The sequence below is a fragment of the Ptiloglossa arizonensis genome, chromosome 7, assembly GCF_051014685.1.
Source record: "Ptiloglossa arizonensis isolate GNS036 chromosome 7, iyPtiAriz1_principal, whole genome shotgun sequence".
NCBI lineage: Eukaryota > Metazoa > Arthropoda > Insecta > Hymenoptera > Colletidae > Ptiloglossa > Ptiloglossa arizonensis.
In genome coordinates, this window is record NC_135054.1 from 16,330,144 (window position 1) to 16,354,652 (window position 24,509).

At 36.0% G+C, this 24,509-nt stretch overlaps 1 protein-coding gene across 1 annotated transcript in view; it reads left to right on the top strand.

Annotated features, from left to right (window-relative positions):
* LOC143149061 (uncharacterized) overlaps positions 1–24,509 on the top strand; it is a 67,257-nt gene that overhangs the window by 33,068 nt on the left and 9,680 nt on the right. Inside the window, exons 2-3 of the mRNA XM_076316103.1 lie at positions 16,753–16,955; positions 22,654–22,789. Of these exons, the coding sequence (XP_076172218.1) occupies positions 16,753–16,955; positions 22,654–22,789 (339 nt within the window). The remainder of the gene's footprint in view (positions 1–16,752; positions 16,956–22,653; positions 22,790–24,509) is intronic.

Sequence of the window (24,509 nt, forward strand, 5' to 3'; positions counted from 1 at the left end):
CATTCGGTGGCGTCCACGTAGATTTCAACAATCATTACTTGTGCGTGTGATCTGTATAAAATTTTATTATCTTATAACTCGTTTACCTAAAATATTCCATGTACTTTTACTATTTCAAAAAAGGTCTATTTCTGGCGGAAGATACTACCTTTCCACGTTATTTCAACGATTTGCAATCAATTCGAGAGCGAATGCTCGCATTTCGCAAACAGAAATCGAAAAACAAGGATGTTAGCGAATATTAACTGTAAGCCACTAAACATGGAATGTTTATTGAACGTCCTATTAAACTTTGATAGTTGATTACTTAGTGCTCGTATAATTTCCTTCTACCAATCACGGTACACATTCGCTGAATGTGACCACGACGATCGGATTAAATTTCTTCGTTCGTTTTACAAAAAAGTACAATTTTCTCGTGTGCACGGTTTATTTTCGTCCATTGTAAATTCCGTGCGGCCTCGTAGAGACGATAGGTGGAACTAATTTTATGTAACAACGATATCTCGGTACAAGGGGGAGCGTACGTGAACTACTCGCGCAATGTGCCACGCCTTTTGTCGAACGTTACTTACAATCGCAGTGACATCGCCTCCTGTGTAATATACGCATTCCAGATTACGAAGGAAACATCAAATTCTACCAGCTTATCTTACGATTGACGCGTGTTACCGTGTGTCGTCCAATGTCAACGCGAGGAACATTTACACCCGCCATCTTCACGGAAGGAAATATTCGTTTCGACACGAAGTACGAACGACACGTGATACTGACGGCGCTTCTATTTCCGCGTACGCTATTGGTAATCAGCTTTACGACGATGGAACGATCCGTTGGATCGTAAAATCCCCTATTTCGTGACAATGTCTGAAAGAAAGACTAGACGAGGAAAGTACTTCAGCTTGATGCATTACTTATGCGTTTTCTGATAACACAACGAACGAGAGGAGTGCAAACTTCCGTTTGTAAAATAAAACGAACTCACTCGTCGAGTGACAACGTAATATGAAAGAATTTTTTTTACGTTCAATTTATAACGTAAATTTAATACGTGACAATGATCGATAATTCGTTTAAAAACCGAGCAGTTGGTGATTTTAAATTTCGTTCGTGAAATTTTCGGGATTGATTTTGCGCGTCAATGAAGGCAGCGGGTATTGAACAATTTTACAACAAAACGTCCCAAATGAACAAAAGACTTTCGAAGTACTGCCAACGAACCTGTTGTATAACAATAAATTTAGTTTGGAGAGTCTTTTATTTCAAGTACCGGTAATTTTTCTGAATTTCAAGTCTCGTTAGGGAATTTTTTTATACGTGAGTATTTGTTATGTGTGCTTGTATAGGGTGAGTAGAGTGTCTATTACTCCCCTTTTATGTTCTAGAGTGCAAGTGGCTTGAAACTCTACTTTTCGAGTAGTTTTACGATCAATTTTAAATACTACAGGATTAAACTGCGATGAGATGTACGGTCAGGATATATGTATTTAGGAGAGCATTTATAAACCTAAATGCATTATTAACATCAGCATAAATCTCAGTACCATTTACAACAGTAATTTGCATTAGCCAACGTCTTGTATGTAAAGAAGACGATTACGTGCCTTTATCGTACTATACGATTGGAACTTCTCTAAATAAAGGAAATAATTATTAACCGTCTTAAAAATAAAGCTAAGATATAAGAAAATACCGAAATATATAAATTTTTTATATCATCAAGTATTTTCCAATCGGTCTACGTGTCTTCTATTAAAGGAAATAATTTCACGAAATGTAGCTGATCGCATAAACAAATTTCGAGTGTAAAAACCAGTTGAAATTATAAAATTAATACTTTGCGCTGGGTTTTCTCGTTGTTAATAAATTAACAAGAGTGCGTCAGATTTAATTTCATAAATTTCTGTACACTTGACAGCGTAAACGGCAACGTAATGCAGTGTGATATAGTCTGTTTATTCTGTAACGATAAAATTTATGTATTTCGTTAATTGTGGAATTGTTGCAAATGTAGCCCCACTTGTTGTATGCAAAGCTCTGTGAATTGTGTTGTACATGGACGCTGACCAGGGAGTCCGATGTTTTTAACTTCTGAATGAACTGAATTCATTGCTTAATTAGTAGCATGTTTATTGCACCATACTGAATTACAGTGATACAAAGGGAAATGTAGAAGCGGGACGTAGAGTGGCCATCATTATGTTTAAACTAAAAATAAGCGAAGGCAAAAAAGTGGAAATAATATTTGGTGCAGAAAAGGTGGAAATAAAAATCGATCGAGTTCAAAATCAAACATTAATATCGAACATAAACATTGAACATAGAAAATAGATAAATAAAATAAATAAACTTGTTTAGGTTACAATGTTGATTTAAGTTTTTACAATCGAAATGTCGCTAAAATTATTTTAACCGAACGATTTAAATTTTACAAACATTTATCGGAAAAATGACTTGTATAACGTCAAGTATAATATGAACAAATTTTAGAATAAATAAAATTGAAGTAAGAGTAAAAAGAGAATGAGATCCTCGGTTAATGAAATAATTAAAACTGGAAGAATCTTGAGAAGAATGGTTTCGTGAGAAAATCTTGATAGCTTGTTTTAGAGAAAGAGGAAGTAAAGAGTGACCGAATTTCATCAGATAGAAGGTTCAAGGTTACATTTCAGAAATCTAATTAAAGATAAATCCTCGTATCTACATTCGTACGAATTTATAAATTCTTGGATACATTCTTATCTAATACATTTGTAATTGTTAAATAGCAATTACGAGAGGAATGACTGTATATAATTATTCTTTCTGTTTGCACATCGTGTAAAAATGAAGTTTATAATTTATAAATGTGTCAAAAGCGAGAATATCGTTTCACTAGTACACGATCTGTTTTTTTTTAGCGTACTAACAAAGTTTCGAGAAATCAATTTCAACGATAGAAGTAAAATTGAATATTACTCAAAATGGTTCCAAGGTATTAGAGGAACGGTTTTTATTTGTGACATAGTACGCAAGAGGAATGCGACAAAAAGAAGTATGCGCAACCTCGTTGATGTACGTACACACGACGTTATGAGGAAGCGAATGCAGCAACAATAGCTGTACATTATACTGACAGCGTAGAGGGGATAAGGTGCAATCCCCTTACAGGTCTACCGTCTCCGTAGTCAACAATGAACTCATATTCTCATGTTTTCTACGATTCTTCCCACCTTCGTGGTTGTTGAACCGAACTTGTGTCTCTGAGAAATGAAAAGGAAGAAGATACAATATATAGAAATAACGTAACTCTTTGAGTCTTCAGTGTAGAGACATTTAAAAATCGTTTATACCTCTGTTTTCACTTTTCTTTTGTCTCGAAATAATCTTAAAGTGGAATTACAAGAACTGCAATATGTACATTGAAGAAATAAATTCTGAAAATGGAAGGACGGATAATATACTCAATGAGTCTGTTTCTCCATGTTGTATACAGAACAAATTATAATTTTTACCGAAAGGTATAGCAGTTGATTATTAAATCGCCTCGATAGATTTTTTAAATCAATAATTCGGAAAAGAAACCTCGCGGTAGAAACATTATTCTACATTTTTTACTTCCGGATAACAATACGAAAACTTTATTTCAATCTCGTATAAATAAGCTACACCTCTCCTGTTTTGCACAACTGACGGCATGCTTTTACTTGTCTATTTTATATACAGGTATCCCTTCGCGTGTATCTGCGATAAAAACGTCGAGTAAGCGAATAAAATAAATACAATTATCCTCGTAAAAACGTGTTCCGTTCGAAACGAGTTCGAAATCCGATCAAAATTATACGTGACTTTTTCGGGCCAACGTGGCCGGTGGAAATTATCATAGAAATCAAACGTCGTTGGTTTCGTTAAATCACAAAGCATCAGAGACCACGATTTTCGAAATCTCGCCAGTTTGGAGCCCGAACGGTATCAGCTCTATGTGACCAGCATGAACTTCCCCGAGGATTACGATGCCGCAAGGCAAACGTGTTACTGGAAGCTTCGAGAGCGATTCACGGTACTACCACCGATATATCGACGAATTCATCCCCCACACTAGCAGCTGAAAACCGACAAATTTCACCTGCCGCCTTCTTCTTGGCATTTCCACTTCTTCACGTTCTCGCAGGAGGCAGTCATGAAAAGTATATACCCGCAGAAGCGAGTAAATCATAACCGTACACAGACACGCCGCACATACTGTCAAAGTTAAGCTCGACTCAGAATCAGGTTTCAGCTGAATCTCGGCAAAGAATGATTGGTACGTGGTAGTTTGATACGACGGAAGACAAAGAATTGGAGACTCTATTGTATCACGTTTTCCTTCTATGGTATATTTGGTTTACTCTCAGCAGTTTCTTAGCATACAGGAGCCAGGGAGGTTGTTTGATTTGGAAGAAAAATAACGACGTGAATTTTCCCTGTACCGACACCGAGGTAGTCGGTATTCCTAAGAGTACACGAACACGTCTCGAAAATTGTAAACAAAATTTGAATCGAGTCAATTAATTGACCTTAACTCGAAGCTGAATGTTAGATCCAAATTTGTGCGAAGGGAGATTATTTTACGGACTAAACTAGAGAGAACATTTGTTTCTGTTTTAATGGAACCTCGATTATTACAATCTCGATTGTTACCGAGACCTCGGTTCGTTGAATTGCATTGACAAGGGATGGTCACTTAGCGACGAGTAAAGTTGGACGAGGAAGTGGTTAGTAGTAGCGATCGTGGATAGTGGGAGATGCACTGTGCAAGGCTCTTCATTGGATTGGTTACCTTGATTATCGAACTTCGATCGTTGCACGAATTTTCCACCCCGTTTTCCTGCAATAATCGAGGTTCTAACGTATATTCTATCTTTTATCGTCTGTCACTCTATTTGTATTTCTGATATTTTTAGAGGGGCTCGTTTCAACGAAAACGGTAATAAAATGCAAAATTGTTTCGTACGGAATTCAATTACGAAGAAATTCAATTTTACCGCGTAAATCAATTATAAACAACGTAAGAAACATTTTTTGACGCAACGGAAGTAAGGAAAATAGAGTTCAATTTAAAAAGATGATAGTTCGAAACGTCAACGATCAACGATCTAAAAATAATGTCACAGTTATTGTCGATGGCCCATAATTGACTATATATATACTTAAATCAGATACGTGATTACATCATTGCTCCTTGACCTCACATTTTTCTCGTTGGGAAAGATGACGATATTACGCAAGAAAATAATAGAAAAGGTGGATAAAGTACAAAAGAAGGATCGTCTCGCGAGGTTATCAAAGAACTTTTCTCACTGATTTTCTCGAGTTCCTGTTTCCCTGGCAATGAAGCAATCCGGGCTATGCAATGTAATACACGTCCGTTTTTCCACATGGTTGATTTATTCTCGGCTGTGTAGCAAAGCTAGCTCTATCCACCTTTGAAATAGATTTCATTGGTCGTGTTTGGATCGAGGGTGTTGACCTGCACTGGCTTCGTGGATTTTTGCGAGTCGAATGCTTCGATGGAGCGAGCAGACATATCGTTGAATTCCTTATTTGCATTTACATGCTTATACGCGAGACAATTTTTCTTCAAGTGTTTTCGTATTCAGTGCTCCACGTCACAGAGGGAATATCGATAACCGAGAAAAACGAAGTTAGACCCTGACAATTATATTTACACGTTCGCGGGGAAAGATTTCAAATATTTGCAATCGTGAATTGAAATTTGCCCGGTATTCAGGGAAGCTTATTTAATTATTTCAACTGTTAGTTTACGACCAACAGTGAGACTTCTGACAACACAATACCAATCGCAGTGAGAAATTATTGCGTATCTAGAAGCGGGTCTGGTGTTCCTTGTAGAGAAGAGGTATTAGAAACAATTAATGTAGGTTGTACTTTGAAGCAGCGAAGTTCCTTCAGAGATAGAAGAACAATAGCGTGATACAGATGAAATTACTGCCTGCAGGCGTGTATCCACAACGTGAAAATAAATCTGTACAATTAGCGCACACAACGTCTAGGTAAGAATAGCTATGTTACTCGCTCGAGAATACCATTTCCGGAGCAAAATTTATGTTTAGTTATCATAATTAAAACACGTTAGTTAACGAGAATACTGCACGAAGAAAGTACGAAATGCATTCAGAATAACCAACGAATCATTTCTATGAATAGTTCTGCGGAATTATTCGCGTACTAAAAACACCAGAAAAATGTACATTTAGTAGACATGTCATTTATTAAAAGAAAAGTTTCCATCGTAAAAGACAATATTGCCACAAGGTTTACACACTCCCGTCAAGTTGCACCCACTGTTGTACTAATAAAAGGTTTCTGCTAAATCCCTGTGAAAGTTTAATCGTCAGCTTATTTAAATATGAAAATTAAAACGTCACAGAGCATTCTGCTCTTCCTTATTTTGCTTTCTAATAGCATTTAAACATTTTCTATAAATACCTTCTATTCCATTTAAGATTATAGTCTATATATTTTAGACAAAGTTCTAATAATTCTAAAATTCGATAATTTTATCAGTACGGAGGAATGATTCGTCCTTTTCAATTATTTTAATTATTTATATTTTAGAAACCGAATGTAAATATCATCGTTGATATTGAACTTGTTTAAAGCTAATTAGAGTAAATACTTTTCTATTTATTTAGTGTATTATATCTGTATCGAAGAAGAATAAAAGAACGAAAGTAATTAGCCAAACTTAGTGTCAAACTACTGTCAGTAAATAAAAGTGGACTGAAGACTGAACGGAAATTAACAGAATTCCCATTGACGTAAAGTACTTTTCTATTAATGAACAATTTAGCAATGGTCTGTTAGAAAAGGATAGTTGGGGATTGAAAATAAGATTCTTCCTTTACATTTTATACGTTTACGTACCTAATTTTTAAGAACAGGAATATATTCATATTTTATTTTCTATGGCTTATTGTAGCTGATTTCCGAAGAGTGTCCAAAAAAAAGTTAAACGTAACGTTTATTCGAATGAAATTATTCTTATTATTCCTCTAACAATAGGAAAGGATATAAACTAATAGTATTTCCTGTAAAATCATTCGTGGTGTTCCTAAAAATTGTACTAAGTAGTAAATCTAACTAAAAGTAGCCTCGCATCTGTGAACGAAGACTGACATCGATCAAAGTGCAAATATTATATCGACCAACGAAACGATGAAGAAAATAGACAAGATCTGAAGAACCTCGTATGCGACTAGACGTCAGGCACTTACGTAGAATATCTCGTACGGGTGTACATTTTATTATAAAACTTTTTACGAGCATCGTATAAAAGTTCAAGACCATTTGGAGGGTTCCTATCGCTTTGGGCTAGCCGGTTTCCTTTTTCTGCCTCCGATTACTGGTCGTCGTCTGCCCACGGACTCGAAACTTTAAAAATTCAACAAGCGCCGCTGAATCTTGCAATATTAACCGAGCCAGTCCGCTTCGGCTCGTGGATTCTCCATTTCCATTGGAAATTAAATATGGCCAGGAATCGTGCCGGATACGTAGCGATACCAGTCGATCGTAACACTTCCATCTGATGGATTAAAGGATCGCGTTCCGCCTTATAGCTACTTACTTTCCGAAGCAAATCGATGCCGATCGTTGGAATTAATGTTTAGTTTTCCATGGATTATATATTATTGGACGCTCTCTGCGTTATTGAGTTTCGAAGTTATCCCAGACTGGTTCTTGAATATTATAGAGGTTGTGTTATTGAAACGTATAACACGATACAGAGTTCAATTTTATTTCAAATGTACCCTTTAACCCTGTCTGTACGGACCCGGAGGCCTTTTCGGACCCAGACACTTTTCTATCGTTCAATTACACCGTTAATACAACCGTTCCTAGTGATCGAGAACAGTACGATAAAATAATAGAATCTTTGCGTCGAAAATATTTGCGCAAGCTAGGTTAAATTATGGATCTCTGATGATTCATAAAAAGTAATTGACTGAAATTGACAATTCAAAGTTACAACCGTTTCTGACTAATTGGAGAAAAATCTGTTGAAAGTGATAGAATGTAATTACCATCAGAAAGGAACAAATACAGGCCACGTCGAGGAAATTAAAACCACTATTATTTTGCTTTGCTCTTTTCGCTCCTATTTTGGGCTAATTAAAATCAGTTTCAAATGAAAAAGCATCGAAGCTCAAGATGTCCTCTCACAAAGTAAGCTTAATAAAATGAAATAGTCGGTGGTTCTATCGTTCTTTTGAGTCCCGAAACAAACCATAGACTGCGCAGTGTTTTCCCTTTTCTTCCCAACAAATATTTTCAAAGACTACTTCCACTCGCTCTTTTTCTCTCATCTTTCACGAAACAATAAACGCCTCCACAACCGACGGTGCATCAGGGATGAGGTTTCATTTAGTTGAGTTCTGAAGAAAGAAAGGGATCTCATTTCAAAGTACAAGCTCTTTACGCCTTTGGCTTTTCCGTTTTCGCGGCCGTAGGGGATCTTGCCAAGGATATGCATAATACTTGGAAGACTTTTTAGAGGGGCCACACTATAGAGCTCTAGAAATATATAAGTAATTAAGGCCTGATTAAGACTCCGCAGATACCGTGTACCGAGAGGCACGCAAAATCTTCCTCCGAGCGAGTGGACATTTTGAAAGCAATTTATTTTATGCATAATGGGAGCTACAGCAGCTGCGTTTAATAAGGAATGAAAATAACAGCGCAGTAATTGGCGTCGATAGGGGCGTGTTAATTTCGCGATACGTGCGAATTGAATTTTAATATTATCAGAAGATTTCACGATATAAATGTATCAAACATTGCGGTGAACGCGAATATTGACATAATAATATGAATTTCTGTAAACGCGACGCAATCGTTCCGCCGCAAAGATATTTCACAAATCTATTCATTAATATCGACACGATAATTCTCATGGTATTTTAAATTGGAGCAATCATTGAATTATTTAAGGAAGGAAGTGATTTTTTCTAATAATGTAAACGTCGGTACGTTTGGAGAAATTTTCAATTCAATTCAATTTAAACACATTGCTCGTGGATAAACGGAATTATAACTTTTCCTTAATTATTATATTAACCTATTAACTATTATTTGTTCAATATTATAGAAACTATTAGTCACCTAACATGACATATAACACACGAGATACAGCAACAGTGGTGGGGATGATTACAATTCAGTTATCCGGTGGGAAATTCTATTAGTTACTCGGGGAAGGGAATAACATTAATGAATTGGAGTAAAGTGCACGGGATAGTGAATTAAATGCATTTTGCATCCTAATAAACTGTAACAACATTTTCCTATAATTTTCGATATGTCTACTTTGGTCAATAACAATTTTTAAACTTTTCACGCGTTGTTACTATCTTTGAAAAAATTGTCATGCAATAAAGATATTAAATTTTATGCATGGTACAAGGTACAGCATAGCTACAACAACTGTGCCCATTAAAGATCATTAAGAAAATTAAAGGTAAATTTTAATATTGAAAAATATAACCTATGTGACATTAAAAATTTCAATATCAATGCATTGGTCGTTATTTATTGCCGGATATATAAAATTGTTCCACTATTTCGTGAACGCAATACGTGTAATTTTTATCGTATAATTTTCAGCGTGCTGTTCCTTCGCGAAGGAGAGTTAATAAAAAAAAAACCATTCGGTCACAGAATTTAATTGTAATTATAGAAGCTTCGTCTTCACAGGAGTCTCGAGACCTAAGCAACGGAGCAGAGTGTACCTAATCTCCAATGGTCTGTGTTTAACGTTTAGCCGTGCAATTTGACAAAGAACGCGGCAAAGTGGTTGCGGAGAAAAATGATTTCGGGATTCAGCTTCGCTTACCCTATTATTTCGACGATAATTTAAGGGCAAAGGGTTGATATATAGCTAGCAAATTTGTGCGACTCCATTGTCTCAAGCTACTGTTATTTATGGGAAGGTTATTTCGCCTTCCAAAAACGGAAGATGCGTGTACCGCCAACCACGATGAGAATAACAATCGCGCTAGGGCAGTAATTAAGGATTAGCGAGGTGATTAGCAAGCACCCGGTATTTAAATCTCACTAGAACGATCTGGAGAGCGAGTGTATGCGTACCACCTGATTCTTGAGTGCAACAATTGATTGCACCCGCTAAAAACCAATGTACGACTTTACGACGTGTTAACTAATTACACGTCTTAATTAAATATCGGTGTTTCAATATTATTGAAAATTTTACAGCAAATTTAATACAACACAATTTAATCGAGCATTCGATTAGTCAAACATTGAACGACTATAAAATGAATGATATTGAAAAGAAGGTATTAAAAATGGGGCATGGGTATTTATAATTCTTTGGTAAACTATGAAGTAGCATAACGAATATCAGTACATAAAGAATGTATGAAAGCTAAAGAGTAACAAATACACAATAATAATATATAAATGCACAAACAATTTCAATGGATCGTAAAGTAAAAAGGGAAAGTACTCTTGAAATATATGTTTATCGTTTCCAAAAAATATATGAATTGATTCTTTAAAAGGATTTAAAAACTGGAGTGAAGAATAACAGAAATTATTAAAGTTCTTGTAGCGGTTTGGTTTATCAATGCAGCCTAGTCACGATCGGTCGATTATCCAAACAAATCAAGAATAGAAGTAAACTGGGGAATATTAAACGCGTTCGGTTAGTGAATCTAGTAAAAAATAACATGTAATTTCACACGTTAAAATTTGTATATCAAGATACAGTTGGTTTTGTTTTAAATTATATTTTACGATAAAAACTACAAACAGGAACGAACGCGTTGGAAATAATTGTATAATATTTGCTAAAAAGATGCTGAAGTATAAATGCACATTGTATGTACATAATAAATTTTCATTTTAACACATTTATGATGCTACACAGGATATCCTTAAACGTATAAACAGTGGCTTAATATCGAGTAGAAAATGCAATTTTCAGTAGAGTAATAACCGTCCAGGAAATATGTACTATTTCTCACACGATGCAATAAAAAATCTGGTTGTCCTGGTTAATTATTGTCGATAAATGCAATGAAATTTAAAGTACTAGTTAAACGTAATTAACGAAACGTTCTTACGTAATTTTTCAGACATTTTTCATAAAAAAAGATTTTCGATTCAACAGATTATCGTGGTCTACCACGATATTAACAACACAGTTATTTATCAACAAACGTTACTATTCATTTATCTATATGAAACAACCAGCGTTCTGTTAATTGTAAATACAAGCCGTATCAATATTTTAATGTAGAAATGCAAATTGAACTGGATTACACATGGTATTTAAACCTTCTTGTGCTAATATGCGAGGTCGTTGCATCGGGTCTCCGATCAAACAACTGATTATACGTATCTCAATATTGAAGATGTACAGCATAGACGTCCCAGTTACCGACTCTAATTACGCACTCGTTCTCTAATGTTGTTACAAAGTTCAGTTTCTCGCGGGGATTACTGCTCTTGATAGACTATAATATACGTGTATACTGATGGATCCGGTCGTGGACACTATGCAAAGGATAGGAATGCACGACGTTAATTGATGACAGGATTAATACTAAGTTATACTTCCGATAGGGGTTACAGTGTGCCTTTTAGAAACGTATGGGTACGGTTCTCGTTAGACGAAATAAAGAAAAATAATCCAACCTTAGGAACTACGATAAAGTTTTAATCGCATAATTCGAAAATAATCCCTTAGATTATCGGATCGATTCGAAACACAGACAATGAAAAGCATTATACGAACAGAAATCGACTCACATCGCGATAGTACGATAACCACGATTACTAATTGAATTTCTATACAACTTTTTGTTACGTTACCGGATCGTTGCAGTTATTTATATTTAATTTATTTCTTTTCACCGTTGTTTCGTATTTTCTTTTCCGTGCCAGTACTACGTGTATTTACACCGTTTCGTGCCGTTCAATGAAATACGCTGCGGGCGCAGTAATTCAAAAAAAAATGTTGAAGCATAAAGAAATGAAAAATATGTATCTTGCTTTCTAATATAGCATATAATTACTTTTTAGATTAATTAACGATTAATTACATTATAGATGAAAAAGCTGCCCATGCGTTGTCTCATAAATAATTATAACAGGCTGCGCATTTCCGTGAAAAACGGTTAATTAAGGATGAAGCTGCAACGTTAGTCCGGTATAACGAACGCCATTCTCGTACATTTCACGGTGACCTCGCAAATCCACGACCTGGACGTTCAACTTGCGACAGATTTTTCCCTCTTAAGCCGAAATGTCGACGTCGGAACGAACGAACTCGTTGGCCTGTTGGCGATAACTGAACTAGGTATTCGCCGCGTCCTCCTATCAGCAAGTATACAAACATCGCCTATGGGCGTCGATGTTGCATTCTGCTGCGAGTCCAACAATATGTATAGGGTGCAATGTGAGAATGTTATGCCTTTGGCTATGGAAGTGCAGATATTCAGATGAAATGAATTATGAATGAATCGAAAAAAGACAAGACCAGCGAACACTCAATGAATGTAATTTAGTTGAGTAATTTTTTTTTAAAATAGCGTCGAATAACGCATTGAACGGAACGTTATCTAAAAATAGACGGTGCTAGCTACTTCCGGGCGAATATACATACGTCTGGCGCAACATGGTGATGCCACCCACAAAGAAAATTCGAGAATGGATAATTTTGAAACATTACGAAAAGTGAAAATTATGGCAAAATCAAAAGAAAGACTATTTCACTATTCAAAGAAAGATGTATACATAATAAAATTATTTTACGATAATAAAGTAGATAAATAAGATGAATATTGAATTTCGTTATCCATTGATCGTCCAGGGGAAAAATATTCCCCGCTTAAATGACTAATGTTATATTTTAATTTTCCTGTAGACAATTCGAGGAAAAAGAAATTCATACTTCTTATAATTCAGTATCATTTCAACGAATAAACTTCATCGTCCAGTGATAAAGTGTTCATATTTACGAGTGTATTTTGCAACTGACAAATTCGAAACTGTATTCCGAAAACCAAACGAGGTTAGGTTCTAGTAACACAGCTTTTCAACTGGATCTCACCACTTACACATTTGCATACGCATATATTTCTTGTTTCATTCAATTTTTATCATGTATCTGTACCATCGCATTTGCGTAACAAAGATATTAGATAAATAAGTAGGCATAAAATAAGTAGATACCTGGTCTACACTGTGCGTACACGTTCTACTTGTAACATTTAATTCTGTTCTCCAATGAGCCGTCTGGTTTCTGAATATCTCTTAATTGGCGACATCATTTTTTTATCGATGACTTTACATAGAATGTGAATGAATATTTCAAAGTTCATCGCAGTATCTGTAACTTAATGTGTTTGCGCGTGTGCATTCGCTCTTATTGCATAACTTTGAATTGAAGAAAAAAAAAATTTTTCTTTTAATTACTCCTTTTATAAACTATCTTGATACGTAGCCATCCAGAAATTCCAGTTTGTAACGTTCCCATCTAGCAAAGTGAATTTACAAATAGTTCATTCAAGTAAGGCAAAACACCTCAGTCAGAACGCCTTGAGCACCTAATACTTATGAATATTATATTACGATCATTAATTATTAATGTGTGCCTTTAAGGAGAATATGAATACGTCTAGTAGAATCTTCTCCTCTTCAATTTACTTGTATGTACAATGTTGCGCCTACATATTGAAGGAAGGCTCGATTTTCTTCCCATCACACGCCAACGTAATATTATGTAAGTACCTGAATGATGAATATCAGACAAGTTCACCTTATAGTTAAACATCCGTAAGAACGGTGTTTGATCGAATTAAATCTAGCGCGTGTGACGAGTTCTCAATTTACAATAACTTGGTTCGAATATAATTAAGTGCTCTTTTGATGGTATAAAATATGAAATCGGTATGCTGATCTAAATGCAACTGATTTAAACATACAATATGGCTCCTGGGTCGTTACAGGCTCAGGACTGCGAAGACCCGAAGCTAGCGAAAAATTAATCCAGCAACACCAAGAGATCGTAAGGTTAACTATTCAACAACTCAAAGGACAAAATTGATTAAGATTAAAAATTGATTCATTGATTAAGAATATATTTATTTGGTTGGATTAAAGTATAACTCTCCAATAAAATTTCTCGTGTCTTTCATAGATGGTACCGAGTTGTAAACTCGCAAATCGTAGATCTGAAAACAATTCGAGTAAAGCTAACGAAGCATGCTCGATCAGATGCTTTCGCGAAGCATGAATTTTCAAATTTTCAAAAGCATAAACAGCTACGTTCCTTTTCCAATTCTACTGTCAGCGAGGTAACATCTTGTCTCAGTTCTCAGATTATCTAGGCTCTGTCGAGCTCCCTTTTTATCAGTTTACATTTACAGAATCCAGTCGTATTCCTGATTCGATAAACATCAACGTGACATTGTAAGGAATAAAGCTCCGTGCGCTCGATAAAAGTCTAGGTTTGCATACAATTTTTCCACGGTCGAAGTTTAACCCAGGAAAGATTCCCAGTTGATCTTGTACACGTGTATATACAGACGAAAGGGTTGAAAGTACCTACGTTCCCTTTTACACGGAAAATAAGCAAACCGCGTAATTCCCTGTCGAGATATTTAAAAGCTGACGCCAATGCCGGAACTTTTCCTGTCACTCTACGCGATTCTCTTCCTGCGAACGTAATCCCTAAGGCGGCTAACGTTAACGCTGACGTTGCCAAGCTTACGCAGAAAGTTTCTTAAGCACTTGTCCGTTTAAGTTATCGCAGGGTAAGTGGTTGCCGCTTAACTCGCTCGTAAGAAGTGAAGTATGTGATTCCCGTTCGAAGAAATCTCGTTTTTCGACTCTCGGGAGTCGCTTGGTCTACTAAGCACACATTGTCTATTGTACTTTTGGGTGTGCTTACTGCACCCTTGCTTGGAAATTGATAGCGGACGAAGAGCACTAAACACGGATAAAGTTCCCTACTGTCACATTTACGAGAATGTATTACAATTCGTAGTTACGAATGATCGCACTTTGACGAACACTGTGAACTTCGATCGTTGACTGACGTTGATTGCCGCTGACTGATTGCGAGATTGATGTTCACTCGGAGATTGGCATTGGCCACGGTCTAGGTGTTTACGGATTTTGGTACAGTTCGTGTTGACAAAGTGAAGTTTCCAATTGTATATTTTTACCCAATTGAGAATTTCTGTGTGTGATTTTTCTTAATTGGTCGACACACCTGAGGAGAGAGGACAACAGTGTGGCAAACAGTTAATACCTACCTAAGCTCTTCTAGTGCCTTCTAATCCCAGAAATCTGGATGGTCAATAGTGTGACCCGTGGCACAATGTCTGCACGAGAAAATTCTTAAGTACGATGAACAAATGGATCGAACAGTAATTTTCTTTGTTTTGGAAATGGAACAGAAGATACAGCAATGTCTGAGAATGCTATAAAAATTGTGGATACTTTAAGGAAACGATCAGTATTTTGTATCATATGACATGTTATTTTAGAGACAATGTTAGAACAGGATGTTGACGTAAAACGTTTAATTAGTAAACGTTCGGTGGTTGAGAGAACATTATATAAACGAGCTGGCTTCGATGGTTGAACGTTGTCGTAGAAACTTGCAAAGATAAATAGATTATCTAATAGAAGAACGATATAAAAATGAACTGGTTACTATTTAGAACTTAAATGTCCCTTTGGTTGGACAAGTGTCCTGAGTAGAAGTGAGGGTACTAGAACAGGACAAAGTTTAGGACATAGTGTTTCGTAGCATGAATCAGGATTTGACAATACAGGAGCTAGGATGATGCAAGATTCGCACGATAAAAGGTTTATATAACGTCAAATTTCGATAACACGGGGAAAGGTCGAGTTGAAATATAAATATGCAGATAGTAAGTTAGTACATTAGAGATATCCAGAAGCTCGAAGGATCGAAATTCTCAAATGCAAGAAATACAACTGTTCGGTTCAAGTTCAACTATTAATGCGAATCTTGTCTTAAAGGCAAACTTTGAATCTACCCGTTCAAAAGGTTCTTTGCAGTTAGAATTTCTCGTGCAGTTCGCTGAATTTTACGTAATCTACAAGTTCCGGATTTCGAGGAAACTTCAAGATTTGCAAGTGAAGACTATTCAAATCTAACATTCGTGTAGACTCGTATCAATTACCATTGCGAGTGGAACGTACAAAGTATTTTCATGATAGGGATAATCGACTTTCTCTAGCTACGTTAACAACTACTTGAAAAGGTTTATCGTTCAAGAATGTGGAAATAGCTTTTGAAGAATAGTTACGGTGGTATGTTTGCAGCGCAAACCTGACAAAATATTCATACTAAAGATTGGACACGAACTTTCATTTTATCGTATAACCATAAATTCGTCTATGAAAGTTTTCATACTTTGTACGTGTATCCAGGGTGGTACGTTGCAAACAGACTACCTTAATATCTTCAGTATTTTAAATGATGAAAGAAAGTGTCGTTAATACACTCGACCAAGTGTATACGAATCAATGTTTAGTATTATAAGAGAGAAGTTATTGGTTCATTGTTCCTAAAATTCTATTTTAGTATTATGAAATAATATAACGTCACCGTGTATCTCTTATAATGGAACTTTTGCTCAACGAGACAAACGAAATGTCTGTCGTGTTGACGCAAGTAGTGCCACAAAATTTATACCATTTTATTTTCAGGCGTTCGTGGACTTAGAAATGTGTCCATCGATATTCCATTGGCCGTAGCAGCTGGCACCACCGTCAATATGAGCTGCAAATACGATCTACAATCGGACACTTTGTACACGGTGAAATGGTACAAGGGTCCTGAATTTTTTCGATACCTACCCAAAGAGATGCCACCAATTACCGTTTTCGGAGATTTGGGTACCAAAGTTGTTGTAAGTACACGTTTTCGACAATTTTACATCCAGACTTCGAACAAACGAATTATCGTACGATAACAATTCTACCCGTGAAATAATTTTTTATCGAGATTACATTTGTTTCACATCTTTCTTCGTTTATCATTTGTACATTCTACGTTTCATCGATGAGATACAATGATCGTACTTTCTTATTCTTTGTCATTCCTACCTCTCAAGTTCCTCGTTTCGTAAGTTTCATTTTGCTACCGAATATCGGTTAATTAAACAGTTGAATAAAAACATTTCCACGAACGAGTAACAGTAATACACTGGACGCTTCTCAGGGAATTGTCACTAGTTTATTTCCAGTTAGAAATACCCTCAGAAATCCTTACTTATTAAAAGTTGGAAGGCGATCCTTTGCGAATTACGTTTTACATTCGCACCTGACGCAGAACCGTCGAGAACCGGGAGAACAGAAGCGAATCTCCCGGATTATATTTCCCCAAGTTTCACCGGGCGCGGAAGTTTGTTAGTGCCATTCATGCTCTACTTTATTATGTAGCTGTACTTGACAAACTATATGCCGACGTGTGCACCGTGTCTTTTAAGTAATTAAAGACACTCACCCACAATTGCTGCATTCTTCGTTGTGCGACAATCGTGATGTATTTTATTTCACGTTCCCAACAATGAATAAATTTATGAAAATATATGAATGAAAATTGCCAAATGAGATGCTGTTGCATACAATTCTAATTCATAGGATTCCAATTGATTCTGACGTTAACAAAAACGATTTTCAGTGAACTTAAAATTTTATCAAATCAATTCACTTATGCAAGCTTTTACAAATGGAAAATATATATATATTGCTCGACAATTGTACACGTGATTTACGATTTTATAGGAAATTTGAAAATGAATCGATTAACTTGAGTAGAAGTATCGGTAGCACGATGAACATTTAATGTTGTCCCAGATTAAGAAGAAATCCATGCAAAATCAACATTTCCAAGCGAACTGAAAAACAGATATCACGCTGACACATGAATTCCGTCGATACTCGATTGAACGTTAAAGTTTCTGTTCAACGTATGCATTCTAATTTGCTAAAAGCTTGCGCAAAGATCACTGACCAAGCAAAATTTACTGCTGTTTTGCTTGTACGATCTGAAAGAAATCCTGATTAATTCGATGGAATCTTCTCGATGATAATCTACACGCTAATTCTACAAAGTATTGCATATTTCAAAACAACAAAGAAAACGATAAAGAAAAAGAATTTATTCGAGTTCGACACGTTCGACTAATGCCAAGAAAAAGTTACTACAACATTGAAAAGTATTTTCTCTTTTTTTTTTTGCTCTATTCAAAAACAAATAAATTGTTCGCACAGATATTTTTAATAGACTTCGAAAGCACGTTTTTTTAAAGTCTTTCTTGATTCTGTGTCCGATAAAAATACTTGCGCGATTAAAAAATGATTATTTTATTTATTCCCAGAATCACTCAGGTCGCTACACGAAATTTAATAAATCTTTACGTACGTTGAGAACGTATATTTAATAACGAGTTTGGAGTCGTTAATTATAAGGAATAGGAAACAGATTTAAAAAAAAAAGTATTAAATATCACGTCGACGGTATCAATGTTTCTTTCGCACACAGGAAGACTAATACTGCTTGATCCTATAAAAGTTGCATTTACGAAATGTACACGAACAGTACGAAGCAGTGCACATGCTGCATGCTGCTCGCGTGCAGTCCGGACCGCTCGTTAGAAAAAAGAGGAAAACAGGTGCCACAAAATCAACGTTTCGACGTAAGTTAAAAATCTCTTAAAACCTTCGCGAGTTCCACGTACACGAACGAGTGCAGCCGATCGAACAGCTAGCCACCGAGGCGCACCCATGCACGCAATACTTTTCCAATTAGATTTTACCGGCGGAAAGTACGAACAGCCCTCGAACCGATAAATTGCGCCTGACGCCTACCACCAACGAGGAAGAAATACAGGGGCGTAAAAAAAATTATAGCACCACCGGAAGCGAGGTAATTCGTCATACAGGAACAAGTGAATAATATAGAATCGTTACTTTTTCCCAGCAGAGATTTGTTTACGAGGAAATTGCGTTTGAAATTCAACGTTTACAAGTACCCGGTATATACACGTTTTAATGGATTTTTTAACGCGCCTCTAACGCGTTTTATACAGGAGAGAAAAGTAACAACTTATAAACACAGATAACGTTTCGTTAGCAAAAATGTTCGATAGCGTCGTAATTAAAAGAAACGAGCGTTTAAGCGTGCAGAGAATTGAAAATGAGAATTATTTCGATAAGAATTTATGTGTCGTCGGTTTGAAGATATTTTGCAGCAACTCGTGAACCAACGAGATAGAAACATTGAAAGAAATAACAGGAAACGAAATTGGAGAAGCGTTTCATGGATTTGACCTGTCCTGCACAATGTATATGTACAAAGTAAACCACGTAATTTGTGCAACCCTATTATGTTCGTTCTAGTGGTTCAATCAATATTTGTCTCACCGTTTCAATTGCACGGTGCAACGGATGACATTCTCTTGCATAGGATGACATTAGAGATTTCAAGGTCACTTTTACTTTTCTCTTCGTACGATGCATCCCTACAAATTTCTCGGTTTACGATTCGGTGTATAGGTGCTGCGAGAAAATCAACCAACTGCAACGATATGACCTTCAAATGACCTTGAGTATAAAAATTTACGCTTACAGCGGAACGTAACGTTACAAGCAGTTTCCGTTATGTCTGGTCGGAATACTACTTTCTTTCGAAACAGATTTTCATCCTCGAAGTTATCGTGCGAATAAACGAACGCATAATTTATGCCAATCGTGGAACTATTCTAATTTATAGCTGACGATGCATATCTAACCTGTTATTATCAATGTTAGTAACAGAATGGGGATATTATCAATGTTAGTAGCAGATACGTTGAATTTCGTTTGAATATTTCACGACAGTATTTTCAAAGTGTTAGATTTTCTGAAAATGCATAGAAAAAACCTCGACGTTTTGAAATCAGAAATATAATATTCCCTTAATCAACCACGAGAATGCGTTCGAACACTTGCCTAGAGTTGAAACTGAAAATGAGTTAATGAGAGAATACAGACAGAGATGCTTATATCAGAGAATTTATACAAATGATATTTTCAAGCAAGATAAGAAACAACGTTGCTTATGGAATGACACGAAGAGTGGAGCCGAGTGGAGTGGAAAGTACCAGACCATCGCTATTTCGTATTTCACAAACAGTAATTATTACAAGTATCGGTCGGCTGAGATAACCAGAGAGCCACGGTGCGAAACGGTATGCTTGGTTGTACCGACGCGTAACTGCTTGTCGATCGCACATATTCGACCCACCCTACTTGTTTCCCGGATAAACATTCTATCCGTAATTTTACACAGTTCGTTTTCCCCCCTTCTGCGTGTAATCCTTCGAATACACGAACATTATTTCGCCCTGTTATATTTTCCACCGTTGAGCTGCAAAATTACACATCTGTTCGGTGCCCATGCTAAAACATTGGACCGAAATGAAACTTGCCTCCTCTAGAAAAATTACTTTTTTCCCGCTCTTTGATACTTCAAGAAATTGAAATAATACCATATTCTCTCCCGAGAGATTAATATCGTTATTCATCTGGAAGATAGAGTAGATAGAATTATTCGCAATGTTGTTCATTTACTTACCTCCTATTTTCTATTCGTCCATTCAAACAACTTTTAATCTGAATTTACAAATTGGGTGATCTGTCGATACTTTTTTTTTTATGAGAACTATTCGACGTATGATTTGACCAAAAAATGCGTGTTTTAGAAATGAAAGAATTAAAGAGATCTTATCGATCCTTCGCATCGAGTTCATTTTTGTACGAAGGATAGAAAGATCTTTATTTTATACGCGTGTGGGATATCAAGTTACTTTGCCCCTTGAGTTATTCAAAATCTGTTTTATACATTTTTTGATATCTTCAAATCCAATCTACATATTTATGTGTCCTATTTCTTACGAGTCATCTTGCATAACTAATAATCGTTAAGGTAATACGCTTGTGAAGAATCTTGTTCAATTTCCTGAATATCTTGTGTCATATACCCATTACCTTCTCTCAATTTCCAGAATCCTACATATAAATACATCTTTACACGTTTCCACGACACATAAAAGTAGATTATTACGTCTATCCTAATAATTTCGTTCATAAAACCACGTAACTATATTTTTTACTGGATAGTAACTGGTACAAGGCACACACATATTCGTACAATACAGTGTTACTTCTCAGATTATCGTAATCTCGAGATCAATAACCTGAGTGGCAAAAACGGTGACAATTTATGAGAGACTGTGATTTTTCTTTTCGTTTATTGCAAAAATTTAATAAAAAACCTCTTCTGAAAAAACGTCTCACCAGTGTTCAAGAATAAAAAATTACTCTGTTACCGAAAATCTCTGTTTAAAAGATACACCTATTATTCGTCAGAAATGAATAGAAAAAATTATTATCTTTAAGGTGAACGTCTGCCGAAAGAATTGTCCTTTCGTCGCAATTAATTCCAGAATACTTCGAATCGATATCTAACGATTAGTTTCCACGAATCTCATTCCTGTTCACGAGTATCTCTTTGAGAGACGACTGTCATCATTGGAACACTGCAAACGGTTGTTTGTGCGTTAGTGTACCGTGGATTTGTTGAAAATGAAAAATAGGTCACAGTACGATGATTCTACACATCCGAAAAGCTGCTTGCGTCGTTCCGTTCTGAATTGAAAAATGTGAAAAACCTGATTGGATAAGCAATTTGGATTATGAGTGTCCGTTGCCACGAGCCTCGCGTGATCTGTACGAAAATTAATTGTGTGATTTATACGCTGCCATTGGCAACGTGTAATTAATTGTTGTCATGAAGTATTGTTTGTCGCGAGCGGGTAAATGCGCAAGGATGTCAAAGCGGATGCGTAAGTGCGATCGATTTGCAATAAATGGCACGCACGTCGTTCGTGGCGTTCGGTTCATCCTGTAATCATCGATGTTAAATTGACTCGCACTGCACCGATAAGTTACGCCGGTGTGAAACAGGTGCTTTGTATTACACGCAGTTTGCAATTTTTATTCAATTATTATGTCCATACCACCAGCATGGCGGCCGTGGTTATACAGCGAAAAATATGCATCCTGTTCTACGACAGCCAACCTTAAATTCAACACCAACTGAACGATAATTCTGTAACACAGATTTATCGATCGATTTATCAGTTTCGATCCAATTGTTACGTAATTAACGATGATGTATAGAAAAAGATATGTATGCATTCGATCTGTCCCACGATTGTCAATGTTGATTTTGTAACTCGAACCGTGCTAAAAATGACCAATAATTGATTATTGACTATCGACGCCCTTAAAATTTATAATCAAAATTTGGAGGAAGGTACAAACATATTTCATTTACAATAATACTTTAAAGTGAATGAAATCAGATATTTTAGAAAATTTCTTCCAAGAATTTTCATTTCTTGTCCACACCTACTTATCAATTGCAGTTGTTATTACATTTCTTTAACCTCCGTGTAGGAAAACACCGTAGATTCCTTAAACTCACATTTGTCTATTAATGTGCATAAACATACTGTTCTCGAATCTGTTTTACTAATGCTATGTTTAATCACGTTGCAGACAAATCGAAGCGATGCTCACCGTGTAGTTATAAAGGATGTACAGCCAAATTATACTGGCAAATACCGTTGCGAGGTCTCCGGTGATTCGCCTTCGTTTAATACTGTAAGAGTTTCTGGTTACATGCACGTTGCCAGTAAGTATTGTCATTTTACTTTTTATTCACGTCGAGGATAGATATTAGAATGTTAATATTGAGCCCGGTAGCTATGCTTTATAACCACAAACGATCCACGTTTAATAGACAGATGAATAGAAGTTTGAAAATAACAAGCGTAGCGGTAAAGAAATAGTCCAATCATTTTATATACACTATAAAAACTTACATTTTAAATGATCGCATGTTTTCTTAAGAACTACATTCGGTATTGTCATTCTTCATTGCTACGCGAAATTGCAACTATTAGGTTATTCAACGTATAAAAGTATATTTATATTTAGCCTGTAAGAAGAAATTAATCGCTCTCGATAGCCACGTGTTTAATCTTCTGCTCGCGTTATAAATAATGCATTCGTAGGGAACAGTCTGTTCGGAAGACACATTGAGAATTTGTATAACAGTGTAATTTTAATGCTCGTTCAATATTCTTAAAAAATACGTGAAACGAGGTTCTCCTTGGAGTATAAATTATATACACAGGTAATCGCTTGCAAAATGTTGTTTAATCGTGTTCATCCTGTTCATTTAGCATCTTTATTTTTTTATATGCTATATTTCAGCATTAGACAAATAGGATGGATCGAGGCAATTCCGAGCAATTTTTTATTAATTGAAATTAAATCATTCGATGCCGAGCTTGTGAAAAATAATTACCACAAATGTGGATTATACCCTTGGGAACAACGCATTGAAAGTAAAAAATGTTGGGTTAAATTTTGAAAGGCGATAAGTGATCGGAATAGCCTCGGTGAAATCATAAACAAAAAAGTAGGGTAATTCCAACCAGCTGTTGGGGTATTTTCGATCACCTCGTATATTGTCAGTAACCAACCAGTATAATGGCAACAAAAGCAATTTCTGGTAAAATGCTATTTTAACGATGCACGGTATTTGGTGGTTAGAATTACCTTAACAATATTAAAAACCGATTTTATTGACAAATTCTTTTGTTTCTAATCTTATGAAAAATCATAACTTGCATTAATAAATTCAGCTACGTGCAAAGATAGGACCATTTAATAGTCTATTAAGTATCTTCAAAGACTAACACAAAAGTTTACAACGCCCCGGGTAAGACGAAACTTACTTAAAAATATTCCCAAACGTCTATTTAACGAGCTTATAAAACTTACAATTTCTTTAAAATTGATTAATATAGTTTTTATGTAACGACCGTAATTACCAGTAGAGTAAAATAATTACGAGATAATTACACGATGCAAAAACTATATTAAACCATTCCGAAGCAATCGTAACTTCCACGACTAGTTAAACAGACCCGTTGGGAATACTTAAAAATAAACTCGGTCTTCCCCGTCGTATTTTTTCCACGATCGCCATCGTTTTGCAACCGAAAGCGTAAATGCCAGAAACTGATATTTCGCGCTACCGAGCACCATACTATTTCATACCGCGCACGAGATCGGTAATATTTTCAAATCAATATCACCGCAGCGTACAGTATGCCGTGAGTTATCGCAATAATATAATAAATATTATTTTTTCTCATACCGAGGGTAACAGAGGGCCGTATATACTCCTTGGTCGGAATTACCCTACCTTACCTCACACCGGTCCAATACTTCTTTCTTATCGTATCGTCGCACAACTTGCCGAAGCTATTCCATCGAGAGATTACATTTTCCTATTTCTCTGTTCTTCGACCGATTGAACCGCGAACGAAAAGAAAAACAAA